Below are 19321 nucleotides of genomic sequence, written 5' to 3'. Positions count from 1 at the left end.
AACTGACAATATTATGTTTGTGATCTTTTTTTGTTAAGAATCCAACTCCGTATAGGCCGAGTGTTTCTACCTTGTAACGAAATATACAGTCCTCGTGTTCTTCAATTGCGTAGCCCGTTCTTCTTACTTCTGCCAAGCTGAGTAAATAGAATAAATTTTTATGTTTTGTTCGTTCCATTTATCTTTTCGTCGATGCTAATGATCTAGCGTTGAAAGTACCGATCATAAGAGTTAGATGTGCTTCTTTAAATCCTTCAATTGTTTTCCGTTTATCGAGTATTCACCATAAAATGATAAGAAAATCAACAGGCAGCAGACTCATTTAAAGATTGAAGATTTGCTATAAGACAAGAGTCAAATGTGACCCACATTTTGAATTTAAGCAATTCATTAATTTCCAAAAAAATACTTAATTGGCTCCAGGAGTTTTAGTGTTTTTAATTTGATTCGAATGATTAATTTCACGATGTTCCTTTCCTTTAGTATTTTAAAAGAGTAATGTTACTAACTTTTGAAAATAACAAAGCCTTCTTCCACTATCTACGATATTAAAGTACTTTCCATTCATTTCCCATAACTCCCTGTATACCTAATATTATATGCATATACATCTATTTACTTAATATAATTAAAAATCATACCGAAATATAATTTGCTCCTACAAAAACCTACGTTCCATGTGCAAAGAGTAAATCAATAAAAAAATATGATCTAATTCAAGGACATGGATTGTAAGAATTTCTTTCTTCATTCATGAAAACGTAGCAAGATTCATGTTTATTTATGGTGATAACTAATAACATCACATAAACTCAATTATAATATTTACAAACAGACTAATTGATTGTATGTTAATTAGTTTCGTATCACCTGGACGTCCGTCGTTCCACAACTGAGCATAACTTAAGGCGGTTTTTACGCACCACCACTATGTGGAACCAGCTGCCCACTGAAGTATTTTCGAACCAATTCGACATAAGGTCCTTCAAGAAAAGAGCGTGTCGATTCTTAAGGCCGGCCACGGACTCGCGAGCCCTCTGGCATTGAGTATCAATGGGCGTTTACTGCCCGTTATATAGAATTTATAATAAATAAACGAAAAGATTAGTATTATTTAAGGTATTTCATTACCTAGCTATATACAACAAAAATTCGAAAAATAAATAAAAAATATATAAGATTTGAATTTTTTATTGTTAACATTTAATTTCATTTTAATTAATTTTCTTTATAACTGATATAATAATACAGAACTTTTTAAATTAAGCTTATCAAAAAGTTTATCGTGGTAGTACAGAAAATAATTCCATAATTATGTTATATTTTTGTCTAATTGTCTTCAAAATTAACATATTATATCTCATAGGTAAATACATCTTTACACAATTCTAACTGTCAGTTATAATTTTAAACAAATAAAGAGACAATTATATTGATCATATTAATTTTGACTGAAAAAAATTTACTACAATCCATAATTTTCTAAGTAATTTCAGTCTATTAGATGTTTTTGTGTCTGTATAGCATTACGACTCACTGTCATTATACAATCTATTTAGTTGGGATTGCAGCTTCTTCTTCATCCTAACAGGAGTGTCAGTTTCATTATTTCGTGTCTTATCTATCTTTGGTGTGTTTAAAAAATTTAAATTTTTTTTTATACCCATATAAACATTAATAGCATCAACTTTATCTACTTTTGGAGAAATATGGAGTTTTTTTGGGGAATTTTGGAAGACAATTTTTTTTTTAATTTTAAAATTTGGTGATTTCGTCCTGCTGAAATCTTTTGGACTGACACCCACTAATTGTTTTCTATTATTGTAAACTGTGTTTTCTTTTTCAAATTCTTCTATTTCTTGTAAATGTCTCAAAGCAACTGCTATGACACTTATTAACGATCCACGTTCTTGTTTCAAGTCTGTTTTTTGACAGGTATGTAAAATAAGTGCCTTCTTAAATGCATCACATAGAGCCACCACCGAGTTCTCATTTTCACCCACATTACTAAAGTCTAGAATAGTTCTGTCCTTCTGAAGAGAGTTAACATCAGATGTTGGAAAGTACTCTAAACCGTTTGAAGCCTTAAAAGGTGTTGATGATGGTAGTGCAGCATTTGTACTAATGTCATTTTCTATTTCCTTTTCCTGCACCATATCATCAACTTCCTTTTCAATACGAAGAAATGTAGCATCACCATCGCAGGATTTGTGAGATGCAGTTGAGAGAGGTGTATTTGGTATAAGTTTTCTACGAAGAATGCTCTTAGGTGTGTTTATTTGTAACTGTTTTGGTGCTAGTTCTTTTCTCTGAGGTGTGACGGGAATTCTTTTTATTCCACTTAACTTAATTTCACTATTTAAAACTGAAATATGAAACATACATGATATTAGATGAGATTGATGAGATTAGGTTAACTTTATAGTCTTTAATTATTTTATTATATTTAATGTGTCTTTCTATACAACTATATAATAGAATCTATAAAATTCCAAGTTGAAAGCTTCAGTTTTGATCTTAATTTGATATAGCACAAACAATTTGTTATTTACCTGATTGTTCTTTCTTTACTTTTGAAGTTTTAAGTAACTGTAATTCTGGTGTTGCTTTTTCAATAAGAGTTTTCCTTGTATATGTTGCCTAAAAATGTAATATTGTATATGTATACATAAAAAAATCTTAATAAATTACAACTACTTGGTTTGGTATTAACAAGCACTTTAAGCAAGTATAAACAATTGATTAATAATTTTGAAATAAGTATAGTGGGCAACCCAACATAGTCATATTGGCATTTTAAACCATTGTACATATATTATGATTTATGATTTAAATGCTTTATTAAGCCTTAAAACAATATGCTATCCTTAATTTATGAGGACTGACCTTAGCCTTATAATTGAAGTTTAGAGTTTTTCTTATATTGGATTTTATGTCTGTCATTCTTCGTTCTTTATTGACAATTTTAACAGAGGAGTTCCAGTTCTTTTTTTTTATTGAGGTAACTGGTCGTACTGGTGTCTGTCCAATGCCACTAGGTTTTAATGCTATAATAAAGGATTAAATTATATTATAGGATTAAATAATAAAAGTTTGATTCGGAAGTAAATATTACCTTGAAAACTTAAAAGTAATTGAGAAGGAGGAATAGGATTTAATCTGACTTTTGCATTTGATTCAGTGTCCGTCTGCTTAGAGCGCTTATTCTCCGACATTAGTTCGATGTCTTTCGCAAAGAATGCTGTAACACAAATAAATAAATGTAAATATCAATTTTAGAATCAAAATAAGATAAGTATTTTGAATTATTGCTTACCACAATTGTGCGCCCAGTCTGCCAATCTTACTGGCTCCAACTTCGGTTTGTTTTCCATGATATAAATTAAGTATAAGAACTAGTTATAATTTCTTGTTCATAATAAACCTTATATTCTTAAATATTATTTATCTACAGCTTACTTACATTAAAAACGAAAACATAAATATTTGTATGATTTTTATTTTAAAAACTTGCCGTTTGCGTTGACTGTTGTTTTTATTCATACTTCACAGATAAAATCAGGGCACAGGTTACGAAGTCTTGAAAAGGAAAACTATAATTATAGTGCGACCAAATAAAGTTGTCACGCCGGTTTCAACTATTGCCATAATATAAAAAAATAATCATTTATAAAGTTGTCGGTGTCACAAATGTATACAATCGACACATTTATTATTAAATTTCTTTTATGCTAAGACTATATTATGGTATTTTAAATATCCTCATTTTCATTAATGTGTTTACTACAACGAAGAAAACTCAGGCATCTCATTTACCCATAAACATAACAAGTATTTCCGAGAAAAAAGGCGCGGGAAACACGATTGTAGACGTACACGATTTTCGTCATTCTATAAAATTTTATTTTGTTTGTTGGATTTGGAGCAGCAGTTTGTGTATATATATATATATATATATATATGTGTGTGATTTCTTTAGTTTAAATTTTAGTTAGGATTGTAATTAATATAAGATTAATTTTGCTTTGAGCTGCCTGATGACCGTCGGGACGGAGAAGATCCTAGGGTTGGTTATATTGTAACAATTTTGAATGAGGAGTGGGAGAGGAGTGGAGGCATGGAAACGTAGAGTCAAAAATGTTACCCTCATTCTAACAAAATGAGACAAAATCGGAAACTACATGAGGACAAGGAAATAAAACAAAATGAATGTGATTGCATTTCTTTACCAAATAATAATACCAATATCAAATTAATACTGCACCCCTGTTCACTCCAATCAGTATAAAAACCCAGAATCTGTAGCTCGATTAACATATCAGGCAAGTTATGAGCACCATATGAAGTACATATACAAATACTACCAAACTCCTCATGATAATGTTTTTTGGTCGTTTTTAAAACATATTGAACAAAAAATAATAAAAACCATTGATGTATTAAATTTACAAATTAAAACTTATAATTCAGATTTTAAAAATTACGGTAACGATTTAGAAATACGTATTACCCCTACTGTTCGAATGGGTCGCCTTCTGCAAGTCCTGTTGTATACTCAACGAGCTGCAACACATGCAAACCGCAACTGGGCCAGTTCTGCCGACTACCAGAATACACTGGTCCAGTGAGGTCCAGGAGTTGGGGCACCAAGCTTGCACAATCGTAGCCAACTCCGCCTGTTCCTTGTCAAGGCTCCTAAGTTCCTGTTTTGGGTCAAGTTCTGACGAATCCGAGCTAGGATTAACAAACGATCAGAAACTGAGATAACAGTGGTCCAAAAGCGTCTCAACCCCGTCAGGACATCCCAGTTCTCGACACAGCATGAAGGTTGGGGCTTCGTTAACGTGACATCCACAATCGACTCACCATTTTCTCGAATACGCGTACCTTCAGAGCCCCTGTTAGCCACCACATGCAAACCTACCAACATGCTGCCCAATCTACCAACGCTTTTCCCGTTGCCTGGACACCAGTGAACCCAAGCCCACGGACTTCGCGTTCAGATCCATAGCGATGATGGTGATGATTAAATGTCTCTGGGGCTCCATTGCACTAGGCTTACCAGTTCGTTTAGGAAGGCCTCAACTTAAGTCAGGAAGCGATTGGTGGAGTAATGCTCGCGATACATGACCCTTCCCAACTTTGCTGACACATAGCCGTGGCTTTTTCGGACTGGACTTCATGCAAGGCGAGCCGTCTTGTCTAGGTCGCCAAACTAGTTTCTTTTTTTTGGGTATTACACTAAAGCCACCTGGACAACACTACTACTAGAATAGACAGGAAAGTAGAAATTAAAGAATTGTCTTCAAAATAAACCTTTATTCTCAATCATTAATCTTTGTACAATGCCTTCGCATATCAAGTATATTCGAGGGATAAATAAAACATTATATACAATGGCGTTACAGAGGCCTTGATCCTCTACAAAGCGTATAGTTTGCGCTAAGAAGGCATTATAGGAACGCTTAACTAACCTACTGTTTCAAGTTTAAATAATATCACAATATTTACAAATTACAAATCATAATTGCAAAAACTGATTCGACTTAGTTATTCGAGTGATTTGAAGAGATTTTTATTAAGCAGCTTTTTTTTTAATAAAGTATAAAACTACTAGAAGTAGTATTTAGAAACACTTATATATGTATAAGTTTATAAAGTGTCACATATATGATTGTAGTCTGTTGATTACAATCAAATATGTATGTTGTCCTATCACTCGTGTCACTGAAAAGAAATTGTGTTAAAGAATAATTTGAGATGTAACTTCTAGTAGTTACTTGTTTATAATATTACAAGTACCTACTAGAAATAACTATACATCACTTTTTATTATTATAAAATCTAAGTAATGGCATATATTGCTAATATTAAGATGTATTTTATATTGGTTAACAAAACTGTACTTTGTATTAGTGATTGTGAAACCATTTGAGTATATAACATTGTCTTATACAATCTTAAATCCCATACATCTGTGGCTTTATTAATATAATAATAACAGATCGCAATTCAGTTTGATTGGCAATAAGTAAAAAAATACGTAACATTTTTTTTTAATTTCTGCTCAAAACGGCCTCTATCGGCTCGACATAGATTTATGGGATTCTCTGTATACTGACTCACGACCAGAAAGTGCTGCATTGTAAAATACACCTAAATCAGCAATAACAGCTCGATTCAAAAGAAATTGCTTAATAGTTTTAAAATGGCTATAATGAAATCTCTTATTATTTGCACCATTTCATTGATTTAAAATCACTGGACTCAAGTCCTAAATACTTTAGATTCGAGGCATTTGAAGGCACTAGCCGAGATACGGCCTCGCCGTCTACTCTAATATTAACATAATCCCAAATTTCATAATACAGGTAAATTTAACCCTTATAAAACTAAAACAGTCTAAATGTATTTTCTCTCTTCGAGATTTTTATTTATATTTTATATCAACGGCAATTTATAAATGGAAAAATGTTTCCATAATTAAGTTTCTAAAGAGAAACTCCAAGTGACCCCAGTAACAAATTGAAGTTAATCATTTGGATAAAGAATATAAGTCACTTTTAAAAAAATGTTATTTAATTATACATTTTAAATTATATGACAGATGCCAAAGTTTTTAGACTGATTTAGTTTTGACAAAAAGAGGGTACATCTTAAAGATTCAGGAAAGCCGTTTTACAAATAGCTTTGATTTTTTAGTATCAATATTATTTACAAATTACCTTCTACCTTCACTGGTATATGAAGTCTAAAAACTTACAATTCCTTTGAAAATATATACTTCTGGTTAAGACAAAAAAAATAACAGCCCATACATTTGCCCGTTGAGTTTACATAAGATAAAAAAAAACACTGGATGCAATCGCCATACTACATCAGTTACTGTAGACACATGCTTTCCCGTTTTTGGTTTCTTGGATATCGTCCTAAATCCTATCAGCCTTATAAACAAAGTAAAGATAGTCCGTGTTTGTTACTATATTTCCATGTAAAAATGGTAACCATGGTAACAGAAACGGAACTATACAAGTTCTTAAGGCCAAAAGAGTTTAACATAAACAGGGACGTTTCTGACTATGATATTTAAAGAACAATTTCAGCAATTATGAAAATGAACTAAATTTCACAGCTTAAAATCATAAATATAAATGTAAAGCATTCTAAAGTGATTAAATCTCGTTTATGCTCATAAAAGAAGTTTTACTAATATATTTATCAAAGACAATTTTCATTTTATTACAATTGTACAATTCATAAATTCAAAGGTACACACAGTCACACTGTTCTAACTATACCTGCCTCTTTTCATTACATAGTAACACAATTCGATAGAAAGAGACGGCTATGTTTTTGTGAATAAGAGTCTTTACAATATTAAACTAGTACTTCATATAAATATATGTTGAATGTTTTGTCTCGTTTTTGATAAGAAATTGACTCAAGAGTGATAAGGACAAAGCATTCAATGGCTAGATGCAATAAAATACCAAGTAGCTGCTCGTTTATGTGCGAAGTTGTACGTTAAAAATTCTATATATATATATATAAGTTACTTATATACCAGCTGTATTTATTGATGTCAATTTTGCTATTTTTAATTCAAAAACATCTACCTTGCAAATTTGTTTATTTTAAAGCTTGCCTAGCCATTTAAATAAGTAATGTAACTGTCGCAGCCAACTAGCTCAATCAGCCGTTCAATTAACAGCCAAGGCGTTTAACTAAACGACGCCGTTTAACTAGCGGCCTCAAAGATATTCAGCCATTTGATAAAACAGCCAGGCAAATGACTTGGATCGATGACGTTTCTTTACTTGCCTAACCTGTTGACGGTTCATTTCAATTTAGTTCCACTTAAACTCTTCAAACTGTCAATATGGCGTCGGTAAACCACAACTTTGATGGTGTTTTACAAAGTTTCATGAAAAACAAGTACAATTGAAGCGTATAGTGACAATAATAATGTGAATTTGCCTTAAGCAATTTGTCGATTGTGTTTCATCTTTTTTATTTCTGCCAAATAATACTGTATCGTACGAATAGCTAAAGCATGAGTTTATTTAATGTTGTAACAAACGCTACGGCTGAAAATCTTTGAGGCCGTTAGTTACACGGCGCCGTTTAGTTAAAAGGCTAGGCCGTTAATTGAACGGTTAATAAAGCTAGTTGGCTGCGACAAAACCACGACTTTTAAAAAATATTGCCCACTTTTAACAAAGGATTCGCCTGTCTCTTTTCCCAACGCAAGACAGAAAGAGACGAAAGAGTACTTTAGTTAGGGCGATTACCTTATTGGACTATTATACACGTTGATGACATAATCGCATTTGATGGTTTTCACATTGATACTCACTGCCTAATGGCGCGTACAAATAAATAATTTGTGATTATGATATTACATTAAAATCAATTATAAAAATGTATTAAAAATAGCAAAAAGACCTGACCACTCGACGACAATGTGAAATTCCGTATCAAACAATCTGTCGCTGAACCACTAGTCGCAAATCGCGCGACTAGGCACCGATTGCCGTATTGTACCTTAGGTATGTGCGCGTGGGCGCGTACGTGTACGTCAGAAGCGCCGTAGGGCTGCGGCGGCTCCGGCCGTGGCTTTACGGGTAGGTTGAACTGATAATGGTGCTACTAATACATCGCTGGCCTCTCCAGCACCGCTGCTGCCCATTTCCTGAAAATTGAACAAAAAATTTGTTAAGATATTTTAAAAGCTTTCGGCGTGCAGTTGCTAGTCTACGGCAAACAAACAAGTCATATGGCCTATGGAAAAGTGAAATCCTGCTTTAAGGCTGGACCTACTTGGGCCATTTGAATGTATATGCGTAATATTCAGAAACAAGCCTCATCGCGGACTCCCGTATGTTAAAGCTGTTTTCCGTATTCTCTCTCCCTAAAGATGGCGAAGGGGCCATACGTCATACTTGTGAACGGGTGCTACTTGCGGTGAATGGTCGGACTTGAATTCGTGTATGCGGTGATGTTAGTTATTTCGACTATGTGTTTGCGTGTTGTTCCCACGAGAATGTAAGTGCGTGCTCCTATTTCACCATACCTACGGCTGATAAAGGACAAATCTTTGTTTTTTTTTTATTATTATTAGATTAAGATGTCATAGCTTGTTACAAACGTTGTGTAATTAAAAGAGTGGCGGAGAGTTTATTGCCAGCTCTTCTCTTCCGTTCTACGCCCTTGATTTGACAACTGACAGTCAATTTAAAATTAGAAGCGTTTAGCATTCAATATTCATTTCTTTATTGTTTTTCATAATGTACAAATGATTTTTATTTTTGAATTTGGTCTTACGGGAGTAAGTCAAGTGACATTTGTACAAACTGCTCTTTACAAATTAACGCTTATAGTATTTATAGAGACTAACTTACATTGATATTGTTGCAGCTAGCGAGCCTCATCTGAGCTAGCTGCTGCGAGGCAGGCGTCAAACTGGACGTCGAACCAAACGGCGAGATTATTGACGACATCGCTCTCTTTAATTTCGACGGTGTTTTGTTAAACGACAACGCCCTCTCCACCTGAAAACATTCGAGAGGAAGATTATCAGTAACGATCGCAGTTGTTCCCAATACACGCAAAACCACTAGCTGCAATGTGAAGAACTTCTAAGATTTCAGTAATATAAATTTACTAATAGTCTCGATACTTTTCGTAAGTTAACTCCACGTGGGTAATAAATAACTGTTGTTACTTATAAGTACTAGTAAATATAAGATATATCTATTGAATTACAAAAACTTCTTTGATGAACACATAAAAATGTCTAAAAACTAGTGTGTAGTATCAGTATCTTAGCGTTATCTATCTAGATCGATTATCCTGCTGAATGAAACCACAGTTAGCGAACATTTTTACGATTCCGTATGTCGTGTATTGTGTTAGGTTAGTAATTTTTTTTAATGATACATCACGGGTCCATATTACTACGTACGTACAGTAAATAAATCTTAATATATATTTAAAATAATATAATAGGGACCTGAGATACAACCATTAATGTGTTTTTATGGAATTAATATGTTCAGACCAATCTGTCTGACCACATAAACTATTTTTATGCATTATATTAGAACATTCTTGAACCTTTCATGGTTTTTCCTAAATAGTGGGCCGTTGAAGTATTACGTAAGCACTATAGGGGTGAGGGTTCTTTGATTTTCTTATTTCGTGATTACGTCACCAGTTATTATGTACGTTTTAACACAAACGTACGTTTATGTTTGAGAGCTTGGTGTGTGTGTGTGGATAAAATGCAGTAAATCAGCTTACGTAATACTTGAACGGCTCTTGGCTTCAAATGTGAGTTTTGTCATAACGACAATGATAATGTTAACAAATTCAATATGTTAGGCATGAATGACGGCGACACGAGCGCCGTTCGTCGTATGAACCGTTAGTAAATGTCAAAACCTAGTTTACAAAAGGTATAGCACGCTCACAAACTGAATGTCAAGTACAAGATGTAACTATTTGTGTATTTGTCCAATCTAAGTGCAACCGAAAACCAACAGAAGATGTGTTAAACGAAATAGGAAGGACCAGAATTACCCAGAAAAAGATGTTGATTCAGAAAACGACTTCCAACAGTCGGCTCAGACATACCACGACATGCCACTCATCGTTTTACTATAAGCGACGCCTGCGCAAGATACCTCCCTAGCTATTTAACTCTTGACCAACCCATACCCATTACAGAGGTGATCTGCGTACGTCAACCGAAAGCTAGAGATCGTGAGTATGTCTAGAACTGTCTAGTCTAGAGCTTCGAAGAAGAGTGTGATATTTGTGCAACCATGAAACCAATGTGAAAGCGTAGTGAGTAAGCCTGATGCGGTTAGTGTTGTCGCGAGGCAGACCTGCGGGAGTAAGTGAGCGCGCAATACCCAAGTGTCAAGGAGCGCAGCGGAAGGCGCCGCCCGCAGCCACCCGCCCAGACCAGCCAGCGCCTCCAGCTATAAAAGATCTCCTTTTATAATCTATATATATATATATAAAATTCTCGTGTCCCATACTCCTCTGTAACGGCTCGACCAATGCTAATGAATTTGTTTATGCATATTCAGTAAGTCTGAGAATCGGCTACTATCTATATTTCTAACCCCTAAGTGTCAGTAGATAGGTTATTTTTATTTAACTATAAAAATGTTTCCTATATAAATTATATACATGGCAAGGGTCAGCTAGTAGAGCATACAACCCTGTATCTCCTATACGATTAAATACACTCTTGCCTGGTACGAAACTGCGCCGTTACGTTGCAGTTAGTAAGAAATTCCTTTTAGCATTTTATTCCTGTGTTAAAGACAAAAGCGTATTTATATTTTATATAAAACTTTAGAAGCTTTTAAACTATATAATTTTCATATACAAAAACTTCTTTTAAACCAAGCTGTTATATGTAATTTAAAAAAATATTTACGAAGACTTCTGCAAAGAATTATTCGGTATTAAAAAACAAAGTTTGCGTACACCAACTGTCGGAAATTGAACAAAAATTATGTAAATTAATAAAAATTGTTTGCATAAGGCGTGACCCAATGCAAACAATTTTATATGGATATCATAGCCAACTAGCTTTATTAGCCGTTCAATTAACGGCCTAGCCTTTTAAATAAACGGCGCCGTGTAACTAACGGCCTCAAAGATATTCAGCCGTAGCGTTTGTTACAACATTTAATATACTGACTTGCCAATGCTTAGGCCATTAATTTTTTTTATTGAACAGGGGGCAAACGGGCAGGAGGTTCACCTAATGTTAAGTGATACCGCCGCCCAAGGACACTCTCAATGCCAGAGGACTCGCGAATGCGTAGCCGGCCTTTTAAGAATTGGTACGCTCTTTTCATTCGTACAAATGACCACGTAACAGAAATAATAAAGATGAAACGTCTGTCACAAAAAATATTTCTTTAAAAATGAAATTGCTTGAGTCACTTACAGCTGGATTCACATTATTATTGTCACTATTATTCTAACTTTGTAAAACACCATCAAAGTTGTGGTTTACGGACGCCATATTGACAGTTTGAAGAGTTTAAGAGTGGCAGAAAGTGGAGCTAAATTGAAATGAACCGTCAACAGGCTAGGCAAGTAATGAAACGTCATCGATCCAAGTCAAGTTTGATCAACTGGCTGAACATCTTTGAGGCCGCTAGTTAAACGGCTAGGCTATTAATTGTTGTTAATAATCCATTATATCCTCCATACATTTTTCCAATTGTTCTATCAACTCAAACTTAATTTGTTATAGATAGCTCAAATTTATTTCCGTCTCAGAATTTTTTAAATTGTTAATGTACAATAAACTGTATATATATATAAGAAGAACTTAGAGAATCAAAATGACTTTCCGTCTTAAAATTATCACTATACGTAACAACTATAAGAGATATAAATATTTACAAATAAAACAATATTAACACTTTATCATGCTTTAGTTACAGTGCTACAATGACTTATCAATTATCGGTGGTACAAGCTGTTTAGGTCTGGGCCTCAGATTTCTGTATGATTCATGATATTTTGTCAATCTAATAGGCAAGTTAGTGATCAGCCTTCCCGATGTTTTCTTTCACGGTTCGAGCAAAAATTCGCACGGAAAGAAAGCCGGAGATTGAACCTAAGACGCTGCAGCCTCTAGGCCAACACAACTCATGTCCCAACGACTTACAATTGACCACTTTAAGGCTTCTAGGGTAAAACTCAGAAACGAGACTTAATATATTTTTGACACCCGGGTCTGACATTTGAGTCCCGCTCCTTCTGGCAATGTCAGCGCCCATGTGCATCGATTTAAAACACATAATTTTAAAGAAATCACTTGTTTCAATCTGTTACGAAATTGAAAAACGACAATGCTACATGACATTTACTTATCTATAGTCCACGTTTTACAAGCTATAAGTACGGATATAAGTAGGACTTACCTTTATCCTAGTCTTTGCTGCGAACTTAGACACCTTTGAGAGCGTACTCAACGCCAGATCACTTGTATCGATGTCGAGTTGGTGCGACTCGAGGCACGCCAGGAATTTATCCTGAAAATCATTTTGTTCTTATAAATACGAGACCAAATAATTCCCTTCATCGAGAATTTTTGAAGTGAAACTTCTCTCGGAGCATGAGGGTAAAATTTTTACGGAAACTTCACGTAGGTACAGCGTTTTTGTCGCAGAAAAGGAAGAGAGCTATTTACAGCGTTTGAGAGAGAGAGAATAAAATGGAGCGAACGTAGCATGAAGCAAAGAGCCATTGAGTCAGAGTAGGGAGCGAGCAATTGAGAAAGATCGAGAGAGAGAGAGTGAGATAGAGAGAGTGAGATAGAGGCAACGTCGCATCACGCAGTGGCCTAGCTAGAGGTGGAAGAGAGCTACTCCCACTCCCACTGCTGTTGTCAATTGTTACATTTTGTTAGGAACTGTTACCTGTTATAAATGCTCCTACACTAATAGAAAATGTTCACTAATGTTTGCTAACATTTAAATCTGGTATTGGCTCGCAGTTTGATCTCGCTTAAGAATGAGCGCTCTTATCGGTTGCACCAAACGCTAAGAGCTAGAGGGAAATAGTGCCACAGACTATCTCAAGGATTTGGGCATTGATGGTTGCTCAAAAGATTTTATACGAATGAACAGTTCCAATTTGTTTTATTATAACTTATTACTACATACATATACAATTCTACTTTTTAACATTTTTTATTTAATTTGTACTAACATTACTAAACATTTTCTAACGGCAATGTGGGAGCACCATGAAATATAGAACTTTAGATGGCAATTATGTCGCATTACGTCATCATTATCATCAGCACGCAGACCGTGTGTAAACAGTGTGAATACAGATATACAAATACATGGTATACGATCATCTATTGGGGCTTTATACTTTAGTAATAATTAATTTACAAAGAAGTTTCACTTGACATGTGTACTTTGTACGCACTGACTTTCACAAATCAAAATATTAATTCTTCAATTAGTCCAAATATACTTACAGCATCAGCTTTGCAGACAGTGTTCGCCATCTGTCTGCAGAGTTGCCGAAGGAAGTGGCCTTTGTCGACGGCATCATCGGTTATCATGAAGGAGTACAATTTCTCCTTCAGCTCTTGATTACTTCGACACATCAGCGCAAACACGTTGTGGCAATCTGAAATATTTTATTAAAACATTCTATTATCCATGCAATTGACAATTTAGGCCGTGTGTTAATAAGGAAGTTAATTTTATTACTATATTTACTTTGAAACTATGAAAATTGCATCGAAATCGGTTCAGTATTTTTTGAGATTGGTATTTTAAGACACGATTCAGGAAAAGTGCGTACCATACGTTAAAACGAACATAATGATAAATAAATAGCCGACAAACCTCTAGTGAAAAATAATAGGCCGGCAACACATGCCACAATTACTGAACCTACGTGTAATAAATAAATGACTGACAAATGGCCCAGCAACACAGCTTTAATTAAATAAGGCCAGCATGCACGATTATAATGAAACTTCAATTTACAATCATCAACGCATTTGCCACGCATTTTTAGGCAATTAAGAAGCCGGCAACGCAATTTCAACCATAAAATTGTCACGACACTCTTATCTACACCTGTGGAGGATGGTTAAGTTTGTCCACCCTAGTGAGGACTCTCGACCAGTCAAACCAATGACTAGGCCAAGGACCCCAGTGGTGAAAGTCCAGAAGTTGAAGGTATATATACTTAGTTGGAAACGCTTCGTTAACGCGTTTCAGGGCTATGACGTCATCGTGATTTGTAATCGCAGATTAGGGGATGTTCAAGTATTACGTAAACAGATTTTCTGCAATTTATCCCCCCCCCCCCCCTCTTCTCCTGTCAGCGAAAGTAATCAAAAATCTCTCAAAAATAAGGAATAGGAATCCTCGAAAATGCATTTCGCATTGAAGCATAGATAACGTGTGGGTAATATTTGTAACAAAGTACAGTAATTATTTACTTATGACGTAATCTGTAATGAAACAACGTGACTGAGCGAGTACAAGACAAAAGTAAAGAATCTCATAGACAACATTTGATGACACTTTGGTACAAGATGTCGCTAGTAGTGGGTACATCTATATTTTGTTATTTATAATATAATCACCAAATATGAAAATCAAAGACACATGGTATATTAAATAATATATAAAAATAGATGCTATATATTATCATATATTTGTCATAATTGGAAATGCATTAATCCGCAAAAATAGAGGACACCGTGAGTCATTTCTGCAAAAAAACCCTTCATCTTTTAGTCGATATCAACTCCAGGGAAATAAATACAGATAACACAACTTTCTCTACAGCTATGATACATTTGACATTCAACACCGTATTCAGTCACCGTGACCACGCACGTTGCAATGCACGCGAAACGTCGGGAAAATTTAAATTTAAAATTAGTGTTTTCTTTAAATGTGTAAAAGCCATGTTAACAAAAGACAATACTACAGTTAAATATAAAATTCCGCATAAATAAATGCTTTACCTTCCGCCTCCCTGATATCCACGACCCGCTTAACCGTGCTGAGAGGCATCAGCGAAATATGCCTGTATGGCTTGCTGGAACCAATTCGCATTGTACCAGTACCGTTCGTCGGACTCTTACTGTTGAAGGCCTGAAAATCAAATACAAAAATACAGTGTAAACTCTATATAACGACACTGAATATGGGTTTTATGGTGTTATAGAGAGTTGTCGTTAAATGGAGAGAAAAAAAACTTATAGATTATTTATTTATTTATTGTATAAGTGTTCTTAATATAAAGGAAGTTGGTGTGGTGGAAACACAAACTGTACACAGTTTTTCTATCCACCAGGACGTCGAACATATTTAAATCATTAACATATATATACTAAGGCCAGTGACATATAAACTATAACATTATAACAATCAAACCATTAAAATTGCACGTAAAACGTCATAAACCAATTGAAATATTGTGCGCCATAGATAGCCTTAGATGCAGGAAACCTTTTCTTGTCGAGAATTCTCATTCGAATACAAGATGAATTCTTATATTCGAATATGTATTAAATTACGATAGTGTCTGATTAGCATAATTTTTGTTATGCATAATGTATAATTGTTTCATTTATGTAGTATTTTTTTAATTGAAATTTATTATTGTTTCTTGTTATATTAGTAAGAAGTGTAGCTGGTATCGAGTTTATTAAATTTGGAATAATGTAATCTAATGTTTTTTTCCCATTTAAGTTATTGCAGTTGGGTAATAGAAATTAGTTTTTTAATTTTCTACGTGTTGAGTAGTGATAGTGAGTTTTAATTGTTTTGAGATAATCCATGACTCCTACTTATTAGAAAACTATACCCTTGAAATCCCATCTCAGATTCCTTTAAGGTCTGCAATTATGGAATTCACTTCCCGTCCCTATTCTCTTAGCTCCTTCTCTATCTTCCTTTAAATTTCTTCTGTACAAACATTACTTGTCCACATCGTATGCCTAGCTTTCTTACTAACTACTTACTGACGTGAGACTTATGTGTCTTTTTACTTTTTATTTTTAATGTATCATCTTTTTAGTTTAGTTTGTTTTTTTTTATTCCTGTTTAGTTTCGTCTTAATAACTGTGTATAACATGTATTTTTGCACTTCTTGCCTATCTTATGTAATTTAATTTTAATTTTTTTCTTTAGTCACAGTGGTTGCCTGGAAGAAATCGCTCGAAAGCGATAAGCCGGCAGTTGCCCACCTTTTGATTTAATTATGTTCAATTTTTTATTTGTTATTGTAAAATAAAGAAGTGTTAATAAAATAAATAATAATAAATATTGGTCATAGTCAACAACAGTCTACGTGCAAGCAATCCCAATTTGTAAAGAAAATAAGGAATTCCTTAGAAAGTTCGTATGCATGATACCGACAGTCCAGTTTATTGCGGGCTAGGATGATGAAACGACAAAAGAACGTACACAACCGCGCAGTTTTTACTAATTTAACAACTTAAAAAGTACTTTATTGCTCAATTGTTGCGTTATTGAGAGTTAGTGTAATGCTATGTAGGGTGTATCATTGTATGAAAGACACGCTAAACCAACCAAAGCCAATTGGTTTTGACGCTACATGAACATACATACTGTATATATATTTTTGACACAAATGACGATTCGACTATTTCAAATCGGTATGAGCTATTTTACTCAGTAAAAAACCTAAAACTAGAGTTATGTAACCTACCATTAGTTAAGTTACATTTATATATTTAAGTTGCAAAATGTGAATATCGCAAACTTGAAGCCAAAATTTAGTTTTTTCCACACTCATGTAATGTACATGTAATATAACATTCTCGTTTTCGATAATGTCCAATAACATAAGTCACACTTACTTTTACGAACTCTTCAATAAGTCAAGTTAGTTTTTGGTTAATCTAGCGTCACGACCCCATTATAGATACCGGCAAACTTCTTGAGCATTAAACGAGGGAGTGGGGGAAAGTTTGCGCATCGTACACAGAGCGGGATGCAAACGTCAACTGGTTTACCAATCACGCGATCGACACGTCACTCTCAACTGATACCTAAAAATCGCTTCTGCCCAGGCAAGGACATTTGTTCAAGATGTTTGCCGGTACCTAGACCCCTGATGTTATCTCAGTTATAAGCTCACGTTTTAAACAATTAAAGCTAGTTTTCCGGCTTCAAATAATGTATTTGATTTGAATACACCGCTACCTAACTTAATGCTTGTAAATGTTTTATAATACACAAAACATTAACAAAGATAAATTTAAAAAAAAAGATATTGTAGTGTGCAGTGTTTATTTGACTTCACTCAGTACGGCCGCTGTGGACATTGGGGCAAACCTTGTGAACACAACACTGGGCATACAACAGTCTTCGAAATTTTTAAAACTCGACTTTTATAAAATTTCGAAATCCGGAATGTAGTTACATACTATATATACTTATCGATAAGTCGAAAGTAAGCTACAAAGCTAATTGTATTGAGGACTACCTTCGATCTCTTCTTGCAGACTTCCATCGTGTCTGTGAAGAGAAAGAGTACGAGGTGATCTCCTCTCCCGGAGAGCTCTTTGGACAATTCCACCACTTCGCATCGGGACACGAAAGAACGGTGAGACGATACTAAATGCGCCTGAAATCAATATCACAAAACATAGAATCCTAAACTTTTATAACAAGAAAGAATCTAAAATGGCTAATTTCATTTGTACAAGCACAACGCTCTTTATAAAAATTAAATCCGTCTAATTGCAAATGCTTCTAAGTTTACATTTAAGGAGCGTTCAAGTATTACGTAACGAATTTGGGGGGGGGGGGTGGGGGCGGGGATTGAATTAAGCGTTATCGTTATTATTATTTTCCACTTTCCAGTACTTTATACCATATATGGTAACTTTTGTATGTATGGTATGGATGGTAACTTTTATATATATATAACTTTTATATATATATAAAAGTTACCATCTTTTAGGTATAAAGGGCAACTGGGGGTGGTCAAAACAATGCAAGCCAACAATCGAATAATTTCCATTTTTGGCTGCGTTGCCGGCCTATGAGGAAGAAGTACAATCTAACTTTGAATCGTTGACGGTCGTATATCTCAGGGAGGACCCACCGGGAGTCGATTCCGCAGTTCGTTAGTTTGCAAAAAAAAAAGGTGATGTCGAAGAAAATTGCATGGACACGGCTCGTACGGTGTGGAAACGAGGCAGGAGGGGATGATATTAGTGGAGCTAACAATTACCGGACACTGATCAATGTCGTTGTAAATGTCAAACATCTGCAGCTGCCCTTCAGTCTTGCGTTTGTCTTCATTGATGTGAGACATCACCTCTCTCAGGCCGGCCAAGGCCGACACCAAGGCCACTTGATCTGGGTTGCTTTTGTGCGTGTGTTTCAGTATATCTGAAAGCAGTCATCAAATTGGCCTTATTTATTTACACTTCGTTACCATAATACACAAAATTATTCATAAAAAAAAAACAAAAAAAAAAGCATGTCACATAAGTCATTAGGCAACAAGCGATTTCTTCCAGGCAACCCTAATATGGAACAGTAAAGAAAAATAAACACTTTGTTGTGTTTATTTGTGCATAATTAATTAACAAAAAAAAACTCAAAATGAAACATGAAACTAAAATTAAATAAAATCTAAAGAAACAATTAATATATAATCATTGTCGCTATAGCATTTCTTTAATAAATGCAAGTTTAGTTCGTTACAGTACGTATCACAAAGAGCGCGTCCGTATACGTATTCGCTTCTAGCTAATTTG

General features: G+C 34.5%; 2 protein-coding genes across 7 annotated transcripts in view; both read right to left on the bottom strand.

The window, feature by feature from the left end:
* Positions 1-1290: 1290 nt before the first annotated feature.
* LOC123717628 lies at positions 1291-3502 on the bottom strand. Its single transcript, XM_045673717.1, has 5 exons — positions 3317-3502; positions 3116-3241; positions 2887-3047; positions 2553-2640; positions 1291-2365 (listed from the first exon to the last, which is right to left on the bottom strand). Exons 1-5 carry the CDS (start codon positions 3372-3374, stop codon positions 1527-1529), a joined length of 1272 nt encoding a protein of 423 aa, XP_045529673.1. The 5' UTR covers positions 3375-3502; the 3' UTR covers positions 1291-1526.
* A 1802-nt stretch (positions 3503-5304) lies between these two features.
* The window catches only part of LOC123717624 (protein ECT2), a 43376-nt gene continuing 29359 nt past the window's right edge, over positions 5305-19321 (bottom strand). For 3 of the 6 annotated variants that reach the window (XM_045673708.1, XM_045673712.1, XM_045673711.1), the window contains 8 exons: positions 18790-18950; positions 18037-18177; positions 15545-15674; positions 14030-14184; positions 12960-13070; positions 10890-10985; positions 9402-9551; positions 5305-8692 (listed from right to left, as the gene is read on the bottom strand). In XM_045673708.1, the coding sequence (XP_045529664.1) occupies positions 8579-8692; positions 9402-9551; positions 10890-10985; positions 12960-13070; positions 14030-14184; positions 15545-15674; positions 18037-18177; positions 18790-18950 (1058 nt within the window). In that variant the 3' untranslated portion in view covers positions 5305-8578. The remainder of the gene's footprint in view (positions 8693-9401; positions 9552-10889; positions 10986-12959; positions 13071-14029; positions 14185-15544; positions 15675-18036; positions 18178-18789; positions 18951-19321) is intronic. The other 3 variants (XM_045673710.1, XM_045673713.1, XM_045673709.1) reach the window with 2 other exon arrangements.

This window comes from Pieris brassicae, chromosome 13 (assembly GCF_905147105.1).
Source record: "Pieris brassicae chromosome 13, ilPieBrab1.1, whole genome shotgun sequence".
Lineage (NCBI taxonomy): Eukaryota > Metazoa > Arthropoda > Insecta > Lepidoptera > Pieridae > Pieris > Pieris brassicae.
Note: the sequence above shows the minus strand (reverse complement) of the source record. Positions and strands in the feature narration are given on the sequence as shown.